Source organism: Apium graveolens, chromosome 10, assembly GCF_009905375.1.
Source record: "Apium graveolens cultivar Ventura chromosome 10, ASM990537v1, whole genome shotgun sequence".
Classification (NCBI taxonomy): Eukaryota; Viridiplantae; Streptophyta; class Magnoliopsida; order Apiales; family Apiaceae; genus Apium; species Apium graveolens.
In genome coordinates this window covers 191960413-191980878 of record NC_133656.1, presented here as the reverse complement: position 1 = coordinate 191980878, position 20466 = coordinate 191960413, and the positions used below count along the sequence as shown (strand labels likewise).

The 20466-nt window shown below is 32.3% G+C and overlaps 1 protein-coding gene across 1 annotated transcript; it reads left to right on the top strand.

The window, feature by feature from the left end:
* The first annotated feature begins 10351 nt into the window (after window positions 1-10351).
* LOC141691502 (uncharacterized) lies at window positions 10352-11740 on the top strand. The gene is made up of 4 exons (XM_074496239.1): window positions 10352-10653; window positions 10777-11080; window positions 11183-11233; window positions 11312-11740. The coding sequence occupies exons 1-4, from the start codon at window positions 10352-10354 to the stop codon at window positions 11738-11740; spliced, it is 1086 nt and encodes a 361-aa protein (XP_074352340.1).
* The last annotated feature ends 8726 nt before the right edge of the window (window positions 11741-20466 follow it).

Sequence of the window (20466 nt, the reverse complement as noted above, 5' to 3'; positions counted from 1 at the left end):
AGTTTCTAAATTATTGAAACAAGTCATTCCATTCACAAATCCTCAATAATATAACTAACCTTAATATAAAATAAAATTATATCACTAATTTTCTTCGATTAATATGCATTTCTATTTCTATGAATGCAACTGTTAAAAAAAGAAATATATATAATCTAAGGATTGCTCATGAAACATCATCATCTTAAAAAAATTAATTTCAATATAATGATGTACCATGAACATCATCAAATTATATGGATTTGTTACACTATAACACATTTTTATTTACAAATTTAAATATTTTTACACTATATTTATATGAGAGGTCTTGTTACTATCATTCTATACAAGAATACATAAAAAAAAGGACACTCTTTGATTTGTAATTTGTCTATAGGAACATAGAATAGAGGGATATGAAAAAATAAGTCAATGACCTTATCATTGATTTCAAAGTATAACCTATATTTACAGCTGGATAACATCTAGGAAATACAAATTTGCAAAATACTCATTTAAATTTTGATATCTGTACACAGCTGTAATAAATAAAGTACAATAGTTGGACTTTTATGTTATGACTAGAATATGAAAGACATATTTTTTATTAAATAATATGTAATTTTAATTGTTGAGAGGTATTTATATATTTAAAAATAAATTATTTGAATACAATGCACAATGCACAATATACTTATTTTTTTGTTGTTATGTATAATATAACTTAATAAAAATATAAAACACACATTTTTAAATATTATGCCATTTTGGATAGTAAGAGATAGTATATCCAAAAATAAATTATTATAGTAGTAAGGGGCACATTTTTTACAAAAAACGATAAGAAAAAATATTAAATAAGTAGTAATATATGTATAGGGCTGAGTTCTATGGAGTCCACCTTTTTATCGGAGTCCTCGGAGTCCATCTACATTCTGCAAATAAAATATATTGTAAAACGTGTTATTTTGCAAAATATGTTACACAAATAGCATAACTTCAACAAAATCATGCAAATCTCATATATTTACGGAACAATATGTGTGTTCTGCAATATGTTCTGCAACATGAACATTTATGTTCTGCAAACTAAACATGTTTTGTAGAATATATATTTTTGCAATGTTCTGCTTGTAAAATGTATGCAATCTACAAGATTTTTGATAGAATAGTGATGTTTGTCGAAAAATAATATGTTTTGCAATATTTTAAGCTATATTTTACTTGCAGAACATATCCGAGGACTCCAATTAAAGGTGGACTCCATAGAAGTTTACTCTATATGTATATATATATATATTTATCCATAATATATTTTTAAAGTGAAACAATGATCTTGAGATTATTAAGATAAATGCTTACTCATAATTTGTTGGTGGTTCACTAAAAGGACATATGGGATTTTTTGAAACTCTACTATACACATATGGGCTTTTTTGAAACTCGACTATACAAGTGTCCCTCATGGATGGTCAAATGACTAATTCTTAATTGGCTCAATACAATATTATTTTAAGGTTTTAAGACATAAATTGAATAGTCCTCTAAATTAACAAAGTTGTTTATTTAAAAAATGAATATCTATTAATTCACAATAAATTAAGATTTGATTTTTATTTAATCAACCCACAAAATTTAACTGCATCAAGTCACCAATGCCAAATTTTCCACAAAGGTTGTAGACATATGCCTCCAATAACTGGATGCTCTCTAACATTTGGAAGACTTAGTCAATAAATGATATTATAACTATTAATTTTTCAAGCTTCTTTAGCTTCTTTACTAGCTATATTTCACTAATAATTGCCAATTTGCTATTACTTACTTTAGAGATTACTGTGATAAAGCCTTGCATTATTTCTTCTAATAGCTTTTTTATATAACTTAACACTTAGTTAATATAAGATATAATTTACTAATTAGAAAATCAAATAAATATATTTGGGTATTAAAGTATGGCCATGTCTTTTAATGGTCATATAAACACGGAAATGGTGATAACTTATGTAAGATTTTATGATGGCATTGTTGTTTAATCATAAAAACTTTCTTGTGATTGTCCTGAGAATACAAATATCAATAATGATACACTTGTAGTCTTCAAAAAATGTTGGATGCATCTATCATCTAAATCAGAGAAAAAGATCTTTTGATGTTTGTATGTACAATTGGAGCATGCTACGGAGTACTTGTACGCGTCCTTGCGAGCACGAGTTTTGTTGGATATGCCTAGGACCATGAGATGCACATGATCCTAAGTCGTGTAACGATTATTAGGAGACTGTGAAGAGAGGAGAATGTGAATTTATTAGGCTTAGAGCATCGGCACGAATAAATCAAGAGATATGCTCATTATTATGAAAGGTGGGCTGTAACTGGAAAGTCAAGAGAGAAAGCATTAGCAGATCAAAGCGAGATAAAAAATAAGAAACTTCAGAAACTCGAGAAAAAGCATTGTCAGCGAGGAGAACACTAAGCTTTGTTACGGAAGCTTGGGAGCAGATTGTTGAATGAAGGCGAGTGTTAAAATGGACTTATATTTATGGATATTTTGTTCCATGAGAAGCATATACGAGAACAGAATTATTTGAGTAACTACAAGGTAACGCCGAGGTGGCTTTAGAAAGGCTATATGATTATGCAGCGTACAAGCTGCAAAAATACTATATGGATGAGGCTAGCTCAGAAGAATTTAATAAAGTTTTTCATTAGGAGCTTACAAATTTAACTAAGGTAACTTGAAGATTTTTCGAACTTTCTCAAAGGATTAGAAAATGGGCTATCTGAAGTTGATATTACTCCGGTGAAAGAAAAGCATGTCCAATTGACTGACCCCTGGCAGTGTCAATACTGTGCTGCCCTAAATGATTGTGATCATAACATGTGCTAAGAGTGCTTGGTTCCTGAAGGGGGATAAAATAGAAACACCATTCTAGAATTTTGAGATAAGAGTTTCGTCAAGGCAGTGAGGAAATTTTTTTCTTATTTTTCAAGTCATCTTAATTTTAGAGATTTAGTAAGTAGTTGCTACTACTTTGTTTGCAAGTGAACTGCTTTCGTTTTTACCTTAAATTTTCTTTTGCTTAGATAATTCCTATATTTTAATGTTTCTATGTAGTAGAATTTCTATGAAGTGATTTTAAGTCTTCTACATCTCATATGAAAGTGGAGAACTATTTATAGACTTATAGTATTCTGTGATAAGCTGATCAATGAAAAATAAATTAAAATAGTCGGGAGAAAGGGGAATTCCGAGAATTAAACTCAGAACCTCTCGCGCCCTAAGCGAGAATCATGGAACTAGATAAAATGCCATCATGGGTGCAAACTAAAAAATAGTTTAGAACATTTGTATCACCCCTAAAAGCATAACAAGTAACACAAAAAGATTTTAAGAATCTTATTATCTGGATTTTGTCTTTAATCCTAAGAGTTTATGTCGGAGAGCATTAATTTGGTTACAAACAATAGTAATTTGGTAGCAAACACTTGCCTAACTGTCTTTTCTTTTTAGACGTTTATTGGACAAACTATTTTAAAGTATTCATTATTGTTTCTCTTATAATTCACTGAAAGAGCAGTTACCTCCTACTTCTTTGTTTCTAACCGTTGGCTGTGGCCTGGGGGTCAAGCATATTAGGAGCTAAAATATTATCATAAATTACAATTGAATATAGAAATTAAGAAATTTATTTTTGATGAGGAGCGAAAGAGCTGCAAACGTCCCTCACATCTCGAACCACAAATGGATTAAGCTACCAATCCACTTCGAACACGTTCATCTAATACAAACAGAAACATCCTCGGACTACAGATGTCCAATTCCCTGCTAATAATTCAAATTATTATACATATAAATGGCGACATACTATTATTACTTATTTGTTTAGTCTTAAATGAAATCCATCAAATTCGTATTCCTTTATTATTAAATTTCATATCCAAACTCGCTAGAAAATGCAGACATAATTCAAAGCACAAAGGAACATAGGCAAAAATAGAAAGGAATATACGCAAGGTTGTTAAAAAAGTGAAGAATCCGTAAACTTAATGTTAAATAATTTATGCATTCAGTAACATATATGTGCTTCTTTGATGCTTCAACCAATTGTTTTAGAGAAAATTATACATGGTCCATAATTATAAATTGGTCTTTGTCGCTTCCATGGATTACACAGAAGGCTAGAGCAAGACTGAACCCGTGTAGATTGTGCAAACTACTTCTCTGTTGGTGCCATCATAACATATGCAAATCAATCCTAGCATTCCCTAATATTTCGATTTACGTCCTCTATTCATCGTATAATTATTCATTTGGCTAAGAGAGGAACATCAAATAGATTTAATTGAAATGAATTTCTAATTACAAGTCATTTTATTTACTATGGTTTACTTACAGGCATATCACCATCATAAAATAGAAACTTCAATCCCTGCAGCTCCTAGTGTTATATAGTATGAGACACCCCAATTTACTCTAATATATTGACGCGTGGATAATCGATGTAAAATATTCTCATTTGACATGCAATCATATTAAACTAGCATTTACCAGTCACTTGTGGTGATATTATAGTACATCCTGACCACATTCAAATAGTGGTTTGTAAGACTTCGATACCATATTTGAATGTTGTAAAGCTATATTCTTTAGTATCATAAGTAAAACTCATTATCCCGTAGTCCACGATTACATGTCAAATGAAAATTTATAAAATGTGTTACACACACATCAGCGGATCACAATGGACTTACGGGTGTGATATACTAGATAACATATAGGCCACAAAGACATTGGATGATTTTCCAAAGACCTCTTCATCAAATGAAAAATCGATTGTAACAAAAGTACTTAATAGCCACATTCACAAAATTAGCTAATTATTTTTCTACCATTGATACATATTTATATTAGAAACTAAAGTATGATAAATCGTCACTTAAATATTTGAATTTTTATATAGTGATGTATCACCGTACCCCACTATTATATTCACCAATGAATATAAACATACATGATTAAAATTAATAAATAGAAAAATAAAAATTATGGCAAAAAGATTTTGCAATCCCATCTCCCATATGGTTAGGATCATATTAGCTTAAGTTTCCAAATTATTGAAACAACTCATTGCATTCATAAATCCTCAATAATAATTAACTAATAATATAAAATAAAATTGTATCACTAATTTTCTTTAATTAATATGCATTTCTATTTCTATGAAAACAATAGTTAAAAAAAGAAAACTATATAATCTAAGGATTGTTCATGAAACATCATTATCTTAAAAAAATTACTTTTAATATAATGATGTACCATGAACATCCTCAAATTATATGGATTTGATAAACTATAACACATTTTTGTTTACAAATTTAAATATTTTTACACTATCATTATATGAGAGGTTTCCTTACTATCATTCTATACAAGAATACATAAAAAAGGACACTCTTTTAATTTGTTATTTGTGTATAGGAACATAGATTGGGATATGAAAAAATAAGTCAATAACATTACCATTGATTTCAAAGTATAACCTATGTTTAGAGTTGGATAACATCCTTAAATACAAATTTCATAAATACTCATTTAATTTGTGATATCTGTAGCTGTAAAAAATAAAGTACAATTTTTTACATATGTTTATATATAATGTACACTACTAGAAATATGGGATCAGACATCGGTTAAGAAACAATGTTAAAAAAAACCGATGTCTTCGTGTGTGATGTTAAATGTCATCAGCATTTGACATCGGTTAACAGCCGATGTCTATTACAGTGCTATACATCTGTTTTAAGATTAAATATGATGTCTTTGCAACAAATTTCAGCTTATATTACAGTATTTTTTGGTGAATATGAGTATATTATGAGGTATTTATCCATTACAACATGAAATCTACGAGCTCTAAAAGTCATTTATTAAAATTCTTTCGAACAAACCGATGTGAAATGCTAGATGAGACATCGGTTGGATTAGTTGGCCGATGTGAAATGTTTGATTAGACATCGGTTAAATTAGCCCCCCGATGTGAAATGATAGATAAGACATGGGTGTTCTTAACGAAACCGATGTTAAGTCTTTTTTTTTAACATCAGCCAGTTTCTCTAACCGATGTTATTTGACTTAAAATACATTTAGTTTCTTTTCAGGACCGATGTCAAATGACTGTTTCACATTGGTTTTTTAGTTCTTTTTCTTTTAATATTATTTTACCTGATGTCTTTCTTATATTTTTTACATTGTTTTATATTTACCAATGTCATGTTAATATTTTGTATATTGCATGCCATCCTGATACTGTTCACATCCACATGAACGAGCACTATATGAGAGGTATGAAGATCAAACTGACAAATATATGTTGTTAGCGTCGAGGAAAATGATATAGTTGTATGTGATCCTCAACCAAGAGTATATTTTCGTGGCTTGAAGGTGCTTCCTTTTTGGCCCAAGTCTGGAAGTTTGCTGTCTAGAGGACTGCTTGCGACACCTTGGTACCCTACATTACCCTTGTCTATATTAAGTAGGAAACAAGTTAAACTAAAAATTTGTGCAGAATGTGTGACTAACTAATAGTGCAGAATTAGGTCTGATCTTATATGCAATGGTAATGTACTGTGAAAACATAGCCACATCAAAATCATCATCTCTAGAATGCACCCCTGTAGTTTTATTTATTTATATATGCTTATTAAGGGCACACTTAATTAACCATAAAAAAATGAAAATAAGAAACACGAAAAATAAAAAAAAATAAATAACTCTAGATATAGATGTTTTTCTACAAGTAAATGATACACATCAATATTTGTTACTTATCTAATTTTAATAAATTTAATTCACCTCGGTGATCCAATTTATAAAATTGATGCTTAATACCAATACCTTAATGGTCTGAGGAGCATCGAATCCATGAGCAGTTAACAGGGTGTACTTGCTCCTTTAATTTACATGGTTCCTTCGATTCTTGCACATCAATCTGCTCTAAACATGTTACTAAGCAGTACTAGGTAAGTAGATGATGGGAAAAAAGAGTCCAGTTTTTACATGGATATAAGAGATCATCTAGATGGACTTACACAAAGGTCTTCATTATATGGAGCAGTCGTTAATATTCGCGGAATGAAACTTCTCAGAAGGAGGAAACCCCTCATGCATTCAAATTATATCAAATTATGTTTGTTAAGTACAACAAGCAGAAAGCCCTAAGGTCAGAGACATTTTTTACACACGTTCTAAATCGATAAGACAATAACTACACAACAACTTGACAGATATGCTTAAAAAGGTTGCTGGCTAACCTTTGATCATCGGACAGTATGACATAACATTGAATAATATTCTTCAAAACTGTAGGAGACCGTTCATCATGCATCCTTTCAGTTACGTCATTAAAATCTTCATGATTGAACACAACCGGTTTGCAGGCTCACAACAATAATGTAGGCCCTGCTCTTCCATCATTATTCTTGACATTATCCAAGATGCAGTCTGTACAACCATATATAAGTGTTCTGAGTGACTTTAAAATCCCAATTAACTATGGGTGTCGATCTATTTATATTTTGATGTTGTACCAAAATTGTATCATAATTATTTGCTCAGGTTTTTACTAGGACCATCAAGTCTATGCCATTAAATATAAACCTTATAATTTATATATCACTGGGTAATATTTTTCATGAACACTAACATATTAGCTCTTCATCAAGTTGGCTTGATATGTATTAATATGAAATAAGGAGTATTAACTAAAAATCCCTTTTTCAATAAACACCTAGCAGAAACACTAGAAAGTGAGATTAATTTGAATTTTTTAGTAAGAGATTAAATACTCGGTACTGTCTTATATGTAAGGTAATATATTACAATAAAAAATGCTTGGAAGCAAAAGAAAGTTAAGTTCAAATTTTAAGGGATACTTATTGACTGTGAAAGTTTTTTTCCATTTATATCTCATGATTAGCAGTTAATTACCTTGCTGCACCATTGACATGAAGAAATTTGGCAATGGACCTCCACCATGCCTCATCCCTGGTACCAGCTGTTGCTAATAGCCAAAACCAGCCTACAAGCAAAGATAATTTTGTCAATTAAATAGATAAGAAAGTATAAATCAATGTCATTTCCTTTGTCACTTTTGCCAGTCCAAAAGATAATTTGGCATCGAGAAACTACGACCACCCCTGTAACTAAAGTAGGCTAAAATGGGTAGTACAAAAATCTTTAGCAGGAATGTCCCTTTTCAGCTTACTTTTTCTAAAATCTGATCAAATACTTCTAGTTCTTCAAACAGAAAGAAACTCATCACAAGACATTTTTATTTGAGCTAGTAGTAAACACAATACATACACTCGACACAGAGTATGAACATTATTCATCACAGCAATAAAAAAAAGACTGCAAAGTGATTTTAATTACGTCTGAAAATGTATTGAAATATTGAAAAGTGTTGCACATAGGAAATAACAGAAACATGGGTAAAATAACTAGCCTGTGTAGAGTCTTCTAGTGAGGCCTTGCACATCAGCTGCAACATGCTCCTCCTCTCTAAACTGAGCATAAACATTCCCCACCTGGTTCAAAGTAAAGTCATTAAGCTCACACAAATTATTTAAAATGAATTTAACCATATATATATATGTATAAAAGACATAGTGCAAACACATACCATGTGGTTAGCGAGATTGTCACAAATGTTCAAGCTCTCAAATTCACCATACTTGCTTAACTCCTCAAACAAGTCCTCGTAAAAATCCTGTATCCAATTAAAATATCAAATTTAATGTCTATTTAATTATAAAATCCAACAGACACACACTAAACAGACAAGATAGAAGCAAGATCTGGTTTCTACTGAACCCATTCCATAAGCAACCTCATTCACAAGATTGAACCTCATTGTACTAAAAATACAATGATTCCAATTAGATTCAGCCGCAAATCAAAACTCTTTTTCTATACAACAAACAATAATAGCTCTAATTAGACCCAGTGTGACATATATACATATAATAAACAAAATAAGAACAAATCTCAAGGACAAAAAATTGATTGAAAACCCGAAAAATCCAAGGCATATTCAAAAGATCTAAATTCTAAATATCAAAAAACAAATTCACAAGATTTAAATCAATTTTATAAACAAAAAGAAAGGGAAGAACCTTGGATGCTATGAAGAGGAAGAACCTTGGGTGCTATGAATGGGATTCACTACATACAGAGGCTGCATAACAAGAACAAAAAGTCAAATCAACAGAAAAAATTATCAAATACTATTTTATAGATCCTTTCAAGGTTATTTTGCACGAATCTGACCAATTTCAAACATGATTTAAGGTTAAATAGGAATAAGCTCGATTTAGGGGTAAAAGTTGGGGTTTCGAAAGGAGAGAAAGGAAAGAGAGAATGAGAGAGTAGAGGGGAGGGAGAAAGAGTTGGGATTTGAGAAAGTCGGGTGTTTGAGATTCAGTCATGGTTTGAGGAAATAGAGAGAGTCGATATTTGAGGATTGAGAGAGAAGGGGAGATATTTTATGAAAGGGGGAAATAAAAATGAGTTAAAAGCGGGAAAATATTTTTGGCAAAGGGGGAAATTGTGTACTTAAAAGGGGGGAAAATTGATTCCGGAAAAGGGGGGAATAAGGTAAGTGAAATTTTTGTTAAAATTAAAGGGGGGAAAGTGTACCGAAAATGAGGGGGAAAAGACAAGTAAATTTTATTTTTAAAAAAGGCCTTAGACAACGGTTAACAAAATCAACCGATGTCAAAGTTAAAAGCATATTTGTGGCCTTTTAAATTGCTGAACATAGACAACGCCTACTAAGTGAAACCGATGTCAGTATATGTATTTAACGGCGCTTTTTGTAAATGCGATGTTAAACTGCATTTTAACATCAGGAGCATTACATGCCGATGTCTAAGCACCGATGTCGTATCTACTATTTCTAGTAGTGGTAGTTGGACTTTTTTGTTATGGTAATAATTTGAAAGACACATTTTTTATTAAATAATATGTAATTTTAATTGATGAGAGGTATATATATTTAAAAATAAATTATTCGAATAGAATGCACAATGCACAATATACTTATTTTTTTGATGTTATGTAGAATGTAACTTAACAACAATATAAAACACACATTTTTAAATATTATGCAATTTTGGATAGTAAGAGATAGCATATCCAAAAATATATTATTTTAGTAGTAAGGGTTACATTTGTTTTACAAAAATGATAAGGACAAATATTAAATAAGTAGTAATATATGTATATGTATATTTGTCGATAATATATTTCTAAAGTGAAACAATGATTTTTAGATTATTAAGATATATGCATAGTAATACCGAATTCATGTATGCTAGATTGGGAAGTAGTCCAAGTTTCATTTGGAGAAGCATAATTGAGGCAAAGAAGTTTATTTCTGCAGGGTCCAACTGGAGAATTGGTACAGGTAAAGACATACAGATTATTGGTCAACCATTACTTAATATTGCAGACAATCCTTTTGTTTCTACAGTCTCCCCAGTGCTGGCAAATCAAGTTGTAGAATCCCTGTTTCATCCTGGAACTAAAGATTGGGACATGGAGGTGATCACCGATTGTTTTGAAGAACGAGATAGAAGCTGTATCACAAATACTAAGGTGGAGCATGAGTTGGACAGGGACATTCTAGTCTGGAACCTTGAAAACACGGGACAATACTCTGTTTAAAGTGCTTACAAGTTGCTACAAAGACAAAATGGTGCTTGGACTGGTTCTCAAAATAATAATTTCAGGAGGAAATTGTGGAACATCAAAGCCCCTCCAAAGGTGTTGAGCTTAGTTTGGAGGGCTGCGTCTTTCTGCTTACCTACTAAGGCTATTCTACAAACGAAACATGTTCAAATTGACAATGTTTGTCCTGTCTGCAAAGAAGAAGTGCGAACAATCTTCCATAGTCTGGTGCAGTCTAAAGTTGCATCTTCATGTTGGCAAATTCTGAACCAAAGAATTAGTACGGATGGAAGTTTTGATTTTGCAGATTGGCGGAGTACGATTTTATCTGGGCAGTCTACGTCATTAACAGAACGGATTATCACTGTATGCTGGTCCATATGGAGATCAAGGAATGATTTATTGTGGAACAATTAATATTCGAGTCCTTTAAGAATTGGTGCTAAGGCAAATGAGTATCTTTCACAGTGGAAATTAGCTCAGAGAAGGTGTGTCAATGTTCCTCTTCGTCCCTCTAAGGTAGGAGATGGGGCAATTTACTAGGTGTAGCCACAATTCAATGAAGTAAAAATCAATGCAGACGTAACATTATTTAAGGACTACGGAGTTTCTGGTACAAGATTGATTGCTCGTAATCATGAAGGCCATCTGATTCTAGAAAAAACCAGGCGTTATGATGAGGTTTTTGACCCGGTTCTAGCTAAAGCTCTCTCCGTTAAAGAAGCCTTAAGCTGGTTAAAAGAGTGGAGTAGGAATACAGTGGTGCTTGAATCAGATTATTTGGCAGTTGTTCAGCTGATTTGTAGTGTGACTCCTCTACGGTCCAGACTTGGCAAGGTGGTTGCAGAATGCAGGAAGTTAATTAATGAAATAAACAATGTAAGGTTGTCTTTTATTAAACAGTCTGCAAATATAATGGCACATGAACTTGCTCGTGTGTCCTATGTGTATCCTGATCGTATATTTGATTGGAGTGATGTTCCAATCAACGTTAAGCATTGTATCTTGAATGATCTTTTTGAGTAAATAAATTGCATTTGGTCAAAAAAAAGATATATGCATACTCATAATTTGTTGGTGGTTTCCCAAAACTACATATGGGCTTTTTTGAAACTGAACTATACACATATGGGATTTTTTGAAACTGGACTATACAAGTGTCCCTCATGAAAGGGTAAATGGCTAATTGTTAATTGGCTCAATAAAATATTATTTTAATCTCTTTAAAAATAAATTGAATGGTCCCCTAAGTTTGCAAAGTTGTTTAATTAAAACTTGAATATCTTTTAATCCTCAATAAATTAAGATTTGAATGTTATTTAATCATATATTTATGAGGGTGAAGCCACAAAATTTAACTGCATCAAGTCACCAATGCCAAATTTTCTACAAAAGTTGTAGACATATGCCTCTAATAAGTGGATGCTCTCTTACAATTTGCAGGCTTAATCAATCAACGATATTATAACTATTTACTTGTCAAGCTTCTTTAGCTTCTTTACTAGCTATATTTTACTAATTATTGCCAATTTGCTATTATTTACTTTAAAGATTACCGTGATGAAGCCTTGTATTATTTTTTCTAATAATTTTTTATACAACTTAACACTTAATTAATATAATATATATTTTACTAATTAGAAAAAAAAATATCTGGGTATTAAAGTATGGCCAAGTCTTTTAATGATCATATATACAGGGAGATGGTGATAACTTATGTAAGATTTTATGATGGCATTGTTGCTTAATCATATAAACTTTTTTATGATTATACATAAATTAATAGAAACCAACAATTCTATAAACATATAATTCTCTAAGATAGAGAGAGGGACTGTAATCATCATATATAATTATCGAGATTAAAACCGAAGACGGAAGCGTACCTGGATCCATAAGGCTATAATTGTAACGATATCTAAATTTAAATAATATTCTTGATTATTGTCTTCCTCAACCAAGTACTCCTTAGGGTTTTCTCAATGGCTCTCTCTGATGGGTAGAAGAGTACTTGATATATTGGGGAATATAACTCTTTCGTATACCACCTAATTAAATCTCCCATTATAATTTAATTGGGCCTGGTATTAGGTATCCACTTATTAGGTCCATACAATAAATTAAATCTAATCAGGTTTCTTATTTGATCACTTAATTTAACCCAATATAATAAATAGCAAATATAATTGATATATTTATATGTAGCACATCAAATAATTATTATTATTAAAAATAATAAAAAACAATCTCCCACTTGGGTTTAATATGAATCCAGAATCAATTATACAAAACTTTAGTGCGCAACTTTATGCTATTTATAGTCCTTAGATTTTACCAAAACAATTTGGTATGTCTACTATATATGTATGAGATTCTGGCGGCATTCGTCACAAACTCTACGTGACTAAACCTTCCAGGGTCACAAAACATATATATTCAACAACATGAATCAATGTATGGATAAGTGGCATGGAAATTACATGTAACGTGATCTATATAATGTCTATTTCAAACTAGTCCTTAGAAAATCTCTAACGAGATTGTTTCCAATTTTCTCAACCCAATATTAAACCATAATAAGAAAATTGAACAAAAGTAAAATTCCATCAACTGTATTCTACAGAACATAAAAAATTCAAGGTTTATTACATAAAACACCAAAATACAAACTCCCACTGAACCAAAGTATCACATAAGGTAACACCCATATGAGTTATATGCTCATGAAAGACCTTAGGTGTTAATGCCTTAGTGAGCGGATCCGCAATCATGGAGTTAGTGCCAATGTGTTCTATCAAAATTTGTCCACTCTGAATATTTTCTTTAACAACTAGGAATTTAATATCAATATATTTTGCATTTGTAGTGCTCCTATTATTGTTTGAATACTCCACTGCTGATTTATTATTACAAAATATCTTTAATGGTCTTTCAACACCATCAAGGATACGCAAAATAGTGACAAAGTTTCGTAGCCATAAAGCTTGATTGGATGCCACAAAAAATGCTATATATTCTGCAGCCATGATGGATGAAGCTATGAGCATCTGTTTGGCAGTCCTCCATGAAATCCCTCCACCATCCAATAGATAGACATAGTCCGAAGTAGATTTTCTTTCATCTCTGCATCTCTGCATCTCTGCATCCTCAAAGCATATAGTCTTTTGTTTTCTTTAAATACCGTAAGACTCATTTCACTGCTTTCCATTGCTCCATTCCCGAATTACTCAAATATCTTCCCAACATTCCAACAATGAATGCCATGTCAGGACAAGTACAAACTTGAGCATACATTAGGCTTCCCACCGCCGATGCATATGGTATCCTTTGCATTTCCCTTATCTCAAGTTCATTCTTGGGACACTATTTGAGACTAAATTTGTCTCCCTTAGATACGGGTGTATCCAATGGTGCACAATCTTTCATGCCATACCTTTCCAGGATCTTTTTGATATAGCTCTTTTGTGACAATCCAAGAATACCTCGAGAGCAATCTCGATGTATCTGAATTCCTAATAAAAAAGAGTTGTTACCAAGATCCTTCATCTCAAATTGATTAGCGAGAAATTTCTTGATATCGTGCAATAAGCCTATATCATTAGTAGCAAGTAAGATGTCATCAACGTATTAGAGAAGAAAGATAAATTTGCTCCCACTGAACTTGTGATATACACAATGTTCCACCAAGTTCACTTCAAAATCATATGATGTGATTACATGATGAAATTTGTGATACCACTCACGAGAAGCCTTCCTGAGACCATAGATGGACTTCTTTAATTTGCAAACCACAGTCTTTGGATCTCCAATGACAAAGTTTTCAGGTTGCACCATATAAATTGTCTCGCCAATGTTTCCATTAAGAAACATCGTCTTTACGTCCATCTGATGTAGCTCTAGATCATAATGAGCCACAAGTGGCATAAAAATTCTAAATGAGTCTTTCATGGAAACTGGAGAGAAAGTCTCATTATAGTCGATACCTTTCTTTTGAGTGAATCCTTTATCGACTAGACAAGCCTTATATCTTTTAATGTTACTACTCGAATCCCTTTTGATTTTTAATACCCATTTGCAACCAATAAGTTTTGAGCCTTTAGACAATTCGACAAAATCCAAGACGTTAGTGTCTTTCATAGATTGCATCTCTTCATTCATGGCATCAATCCACTTTTGAGAGTTAGAACTCTACATGGCTTGTTGAAGATTTACAGGATCATCTTCCCTAATACAAATTCCATCTTCATGTTCTTGTAGAAAAATAACATAATCATCTGGAATTGCGCTCTTTCTCTCTCTATTGGATCTCCTTAGTGGCACTTCTTGTGATTCATGAGGTTGTTGAGTTTGCTCATTTTGTTCCTCATAGGGAATTTCAGTATTTCTTGAACCGGAGGGCCTTGAACAATGATAGTTATCATAATTTGATCATTGCTCTCGGCAGAGTCATAAATAAGATCATGTCTATCTTCTTCAAAGATAATACTTTTACATATATCTTCCCTCCCAAAATCAACATCCTCAAAAAATCTTGCATTATCAGTCTCAAAGAAGGATCTAGTAGCGGGATCATTAAATTTAAATCCGCGAGTACATTCCGGATACCCAACAAAATAGCAACTGACCGTCCTAGAGTCCAGTTTCTTTTCATTCGGACTATATGGCCTTGCCTCAGCTGGACAACCCCAAACATGTAAATGCTTAATACTAAGTGTTTTTTAGTCTAAAGTTTGTATGGAGTTTCAGCCACTGCTTTAGTTGGAACCCGGTTAAGGATAAATTGGAGCTTTAGTGCATCTCTCCAAAGTGATTCAGGCAAGGAAGAATGATTTATCATACTTCTCACCATATCTTTAAAAGTACGGTTTCGCCTCTAAGCAACACCATTCATATTTGGTTTCCCTGGCATAGTGTACTGAGGGACAATTTCACACTCCTTTAGGAAGTTAGCAAAGGGTCCTGGACGTTGCTCACCTGATCCATCATATCTACCGTAGTATTCACCACAACGATCAGATCTGACAGCTTTAATACTACTGTTTAGTTGAAGTTCAACTTCAGCTTTATACTCTTTAAATATGTCCAGAGCTTGTGACTTCTCATGTATCAAGTATAGGTGACCGTACCTAGAGTAATCATCTATGAATGTGATAAAATATAGTTGACCATTCCAAGAGGCCATAGGGAATAGTACACATATATCGGTATGAATTAGTTCCAAGACACTTATAGTTCTATTGGCACCTAACTTTCTCAAGTTGTTTGTTTTCCCTTAATGCATTCAACACAGACTTGAAAGTCACTTAAATCTAAGGGATCAAGAATTTTATCATTCACAAGCCTCTGAATTCTCTGTTTAGAGATATGACCTAATCGCTTGTGCCGCAACATAGCAGAATTCTCATTTAACTTACGCTTTGTACCTCTTGCACTTGAGTGCAAAATTCATTATTAAAAGCAACAGTATCAAACATATAAAGATTATCAATCAAAGAACCAGTGGCAACCACATTTGAATTTAAAGAGAAATACACTTTATTAATTCCAAAAGAACAAGTGTAGCCATATTTGTCCAAACAGGAAATAAAAATAAGATTCCGTCTAAAAGACGGTGCAACAAATGTCTCAAATAAATCCAAATAAACACCAGTTTTTAATAATAATCTAAATGTTCCAACAGCTTCAACTGATGCCTTCGCCCACATAGATGAATCTTTTGGCATCAATTGGTGGTCGCCTCCATGGGCAACCCTGTATAGGTACATTTATGTGAGTAATAGCACCGGAATCTACCCACCAAGTATCCTTAGGTATAGAAGCGAAATTAACTTAAGAACAAACAAAAACAGAAGTCTTACCCTTCTTCACATGCCAAGTAACATATTTGGAACACTCTTTCTTAATGTGTCCAACCATCTTACAAAAGTAGCAGGTTATTCCCTTATCCTGCTTCTCTTACAATTGATGCTTGGGTTTTCCACTTGCAATATCCTTACCTCTCTTTCTCTTGTTATCACGAGAGCTTGATGCCAAGTGAGAACTCTAAGTCTTCTCTCGCAAGACCCACTCTTCCTCTTGCACACAGTGTGAGATGAGTTCATTAAGAGTCCATTTTTCCTTTTGAGTATTATAACTCACCATAAAGTGTCTGAACTAAGGAGGAAGATAAATAAGAACCAACTGAACAAGTAACTCATCCAAAATTCTAATTTGAGTTCCTTGAGTTTGCCAGCAAGATTAGACATCCCAATAATGTACCCCCTTATGTTCCCCTTTCCTTTATACTTCATGGTCACGAGTTTTGACAGAAGATTACTCGTTTCCGCTTTCTCATTCTTAGCAAAATATTGCTCAATCTCAGAGAGGAACTTCTAGGCACTTGTGCTCTCAGCAATAAAGCCCCGAAAGCCAGTTGGAATCGTTCGCTTCATGATCTCCAGACACATGCGATTAGAGCGTTCACATTTCTCAATTTGATCCCTTTTAGGATCATCTGTAGTGGGAACTGGTTGCTCATTCCTTAGCGCAAGGTCAAGATCTATACACCCAAGAACGATTTCAACATTCTCTTTCCATGTGATATAGTTTGTCCCATTCAACATTGGAATCATGCTCAATTGAGCGGAAGCAGAATTAACAGAAGCAGTAACTGTAATCGAAAACAAATAGACAACATAATGCTCAATAATAGTATATACAATACTTTGATAAATTTTAAATATTGGCAACACCATCACAAGATACCTAGTGTAATATTAAATTTTAGTTTTTGGACAGAAAATTTAATTTACAATTGGTACTCTCCACGCAATAATCAAGTATTAACAATTAATTTATGTCAAATAACATGCCTTTCTTTGGACCGACTTATTATTCACATGAAAAACTTAATATTGTTATATACTTATTATCACAAGAATATATAAATTTTGGCCAAACCTTACCTTCCTTTGGGCCGATAAAATTTGCATAAAATTAAATATTCTATCGTCACAATAATATTTTTTAATTGATTAATCTATACAAAAGAGGTCACTTTGGCGACATATTGCTGCAATCAATTAACTTAAAAAATATTTGATCACCTAAATCAATAGGTTAATAATAATTTTCCAATGATAAATATAATTCAAAAATATAATATATTCTTTATATGCAACTTACTAACCAAATTATGCAAGCACAACATCCTACAGTATATCTAATTTCATTCATACTGCTAATCAAAGAATAATTTGATCTTATAATAAATTAAACTCGATAGTATAATATACTGAAAATAAAATTAAAAAAAAGTCTTGATGCAATAGGCTATTATAGTCTCTGAATCCAATCCCATGCAAAACAAGTTTATAATAACACAAGACACCATGTGCTATAATTTATAATAAAATACTAAAGCACTTTACAATGATTATAAGAATCATACTTAATTAAGGTGAACATGTCATGTAAACATATAGACTGGGAAACTAATCAATGGTCATGATCGTCCTGTACCCTAAAACATATATAGTTCTATCCTCAGAGCATAGAAAATAAAATTGTTCAGATTGCCTCGGAAATCAATAACCGAATAAAATTAAAAAAGAATTACGAATCATATTCGCATAAATAAGTTCTCAGTAATCAAATGTGAAGTGGCTCTGATGCCAATTGATAGAATCTAACAATTCTACAAACATATAATTCTCTAAGATAGAGACTAGGACCGTAGTCATCATATCAAATTATCGAGATTAAAACCGAAGACGGAAGCGTACCTGAATCCATAAGACTATAATTGTAACGATATTTGAATCTGAATAATATTCTTGATTATTATCTTCCTCAACCAAGTACCCTTTTGTATACCACCTAATTAAATCTCCCATTATAATTCAATTGGGCTTGATATTAGGTATCCACTTATTAGGTCCATACAATAAATTATAATTAATCGGGTTTCTTATTTGTTCAATTAATTTAACCCAATATAATAAATAGCAAATACAATTGATATATTTATGTGTAGCCCATAAAATAATTATTATTATTAAAAATGTTGGATGTACCTATCATATAAATCAGAGAAAACGATCTTTTGATGTTTGTATGTATAATTGGAGCATGCTACTGTGTACTTGTAAGCGTCCTTGAAAGCACGAGTTTTGTTGGATATGCCTAGAACCATGGAATACACATGATCCTAAGGCGTGTAACGGTTATTAGGAGACTGTGAGGAGAGGAGAATGTAAATTTGTTAGGCATAGAGCATCGGCTCAGGAATACATCAAGAGATATGGTCATTATTACGAAAGGTGGGTTGTAACTGAAAAGTCAAGAGAGAAAGCATTAGCAGATCAAAGTGAGATAAAACATAAGAAACTTCAGAAACTCAAGAAAAAGCATTGTCAGCGAGGAGAATAGTTAAGATTTGTTATGGAAGCTTGGGAGCAGATTGTTGAATGAAGGTGAGTGTTAAAATGGACTTATACTTATGGATATTTTATGCCACCAGAAGCATATACGAAAAAAGAACTATTTGAGTAACTACAAGGTAACGCCGTGGTGGCTTTAGAAAGGCTCTATGATTATGCAGAGTATAAGCTACAAAAATACTATAGGGATGAGGCTTGCTCAGAAGAATTTAATAAAGTTTTTCATAAGGAGTTTACAAATTTAACTAAGGTAACTTGAAGATATTTTTTGAAATTTCTCAAAGGATTAGAAAATGGGCTATCTGAAGTGGATGTTACTCCAGTGAAAGAAAAGAATGTCCAATTGACAGATGCCTGGCAGTGTCAATAATGTACTGCCCTAAATAATTGTGACCATAACATGTGCTAAGAGTGCTTGGTGCCTAAAGGGGGATAAAATAGAGACACAATTCAAGAATTTTGAGGTAAGAGTTTCGTCAAGGCAACGAGGTAATTTTTTCCTTATTTTTCAAGTCATCTTAATTTAAGAGATTTAGTAAGTAGTTTTTACTGCTTCATTTGCAAGTGAACTAGTTTCATTTTTACCTTAAATTTTCTTATTGCTTAGATTTTGCTTTCCTTATGTTAGACAATTCCATCATGCAACTAGACCAAATGCCATCATGGGGGCAAACTAAAAAATAGTTTAGAACATCTATATCACCCCCAAAAGCTTAACAAGTAACACAAAAAGATTTAAAGAATCCTATTATCTAGTTTTTGTCTTTAATCTTAAGAGTTTATGTCGGAGACCATTAATTTGGTAGCAAATAAAATTGATTTGGTAGCAAACACTTGCCTAGCTGTCTTTCCTTTTTAGATGATTATTGGACAAACTATTTTATGTAACGCCCCCAAATCCGGGGTCAAGGGATTTGGTCGTCACTATGAAACCTCAGTCCAAATTAACATGTTTAATCAATAAACAAATGTCAGCGGAAGATATTTAGCATCTATGACCCCAAACTAATCCAAGATCTTTTAAGGTTACAGTTCTAGAAACAAGATATCCAAATTCCATAAATAAAATTTTCACTTTCTTTTAAAACTCTTTTCAACAATTCTTAATCTCAAAACTTAACCCGCTAGTATAACTTCGAAAAGAAGTATACTAGGCCTAATTATAAAATACACCACTATAATATAATATAATATAATATAATATAATATAAACAACTTTATACAATAAAACTTACACTAGTCCGCAAACCCTGGACCAACCGCCTTCCAAAAGCTTCTTCTTTGCTTCCTCGAATTACGCAACTAAATTGCGCAAGTTAATCCTCACTGGAG

What these genes read in the sequence shown, in the direction of transcription:
- LOC141691502 (XM_074496239.1), top strand. Translation starts at nt 10,352, where the DNA reads ATGTATGCTAGATTGGGAAGTAGTCCAAGTTTCATTTGGAGAAGCATA. An exon ending in AATACTAAGGTGGAGCATGA is followed by an intron (nt 10,654 to 10,776) that starts GTTGGACAGGGA and finishes TAATAATTTCAG; the next exon opens with GAGGAAATTGTGGAACATCA. An exon ending in TTCCTCTTCGTCCCTCTAAG is followed by an intron (nt 11,234 to 11,311) that starts GTAGGAGATGGG and finishes ACATTATTTAAG; the next exon opens with GACTACGGAGTTTCTGGTAC.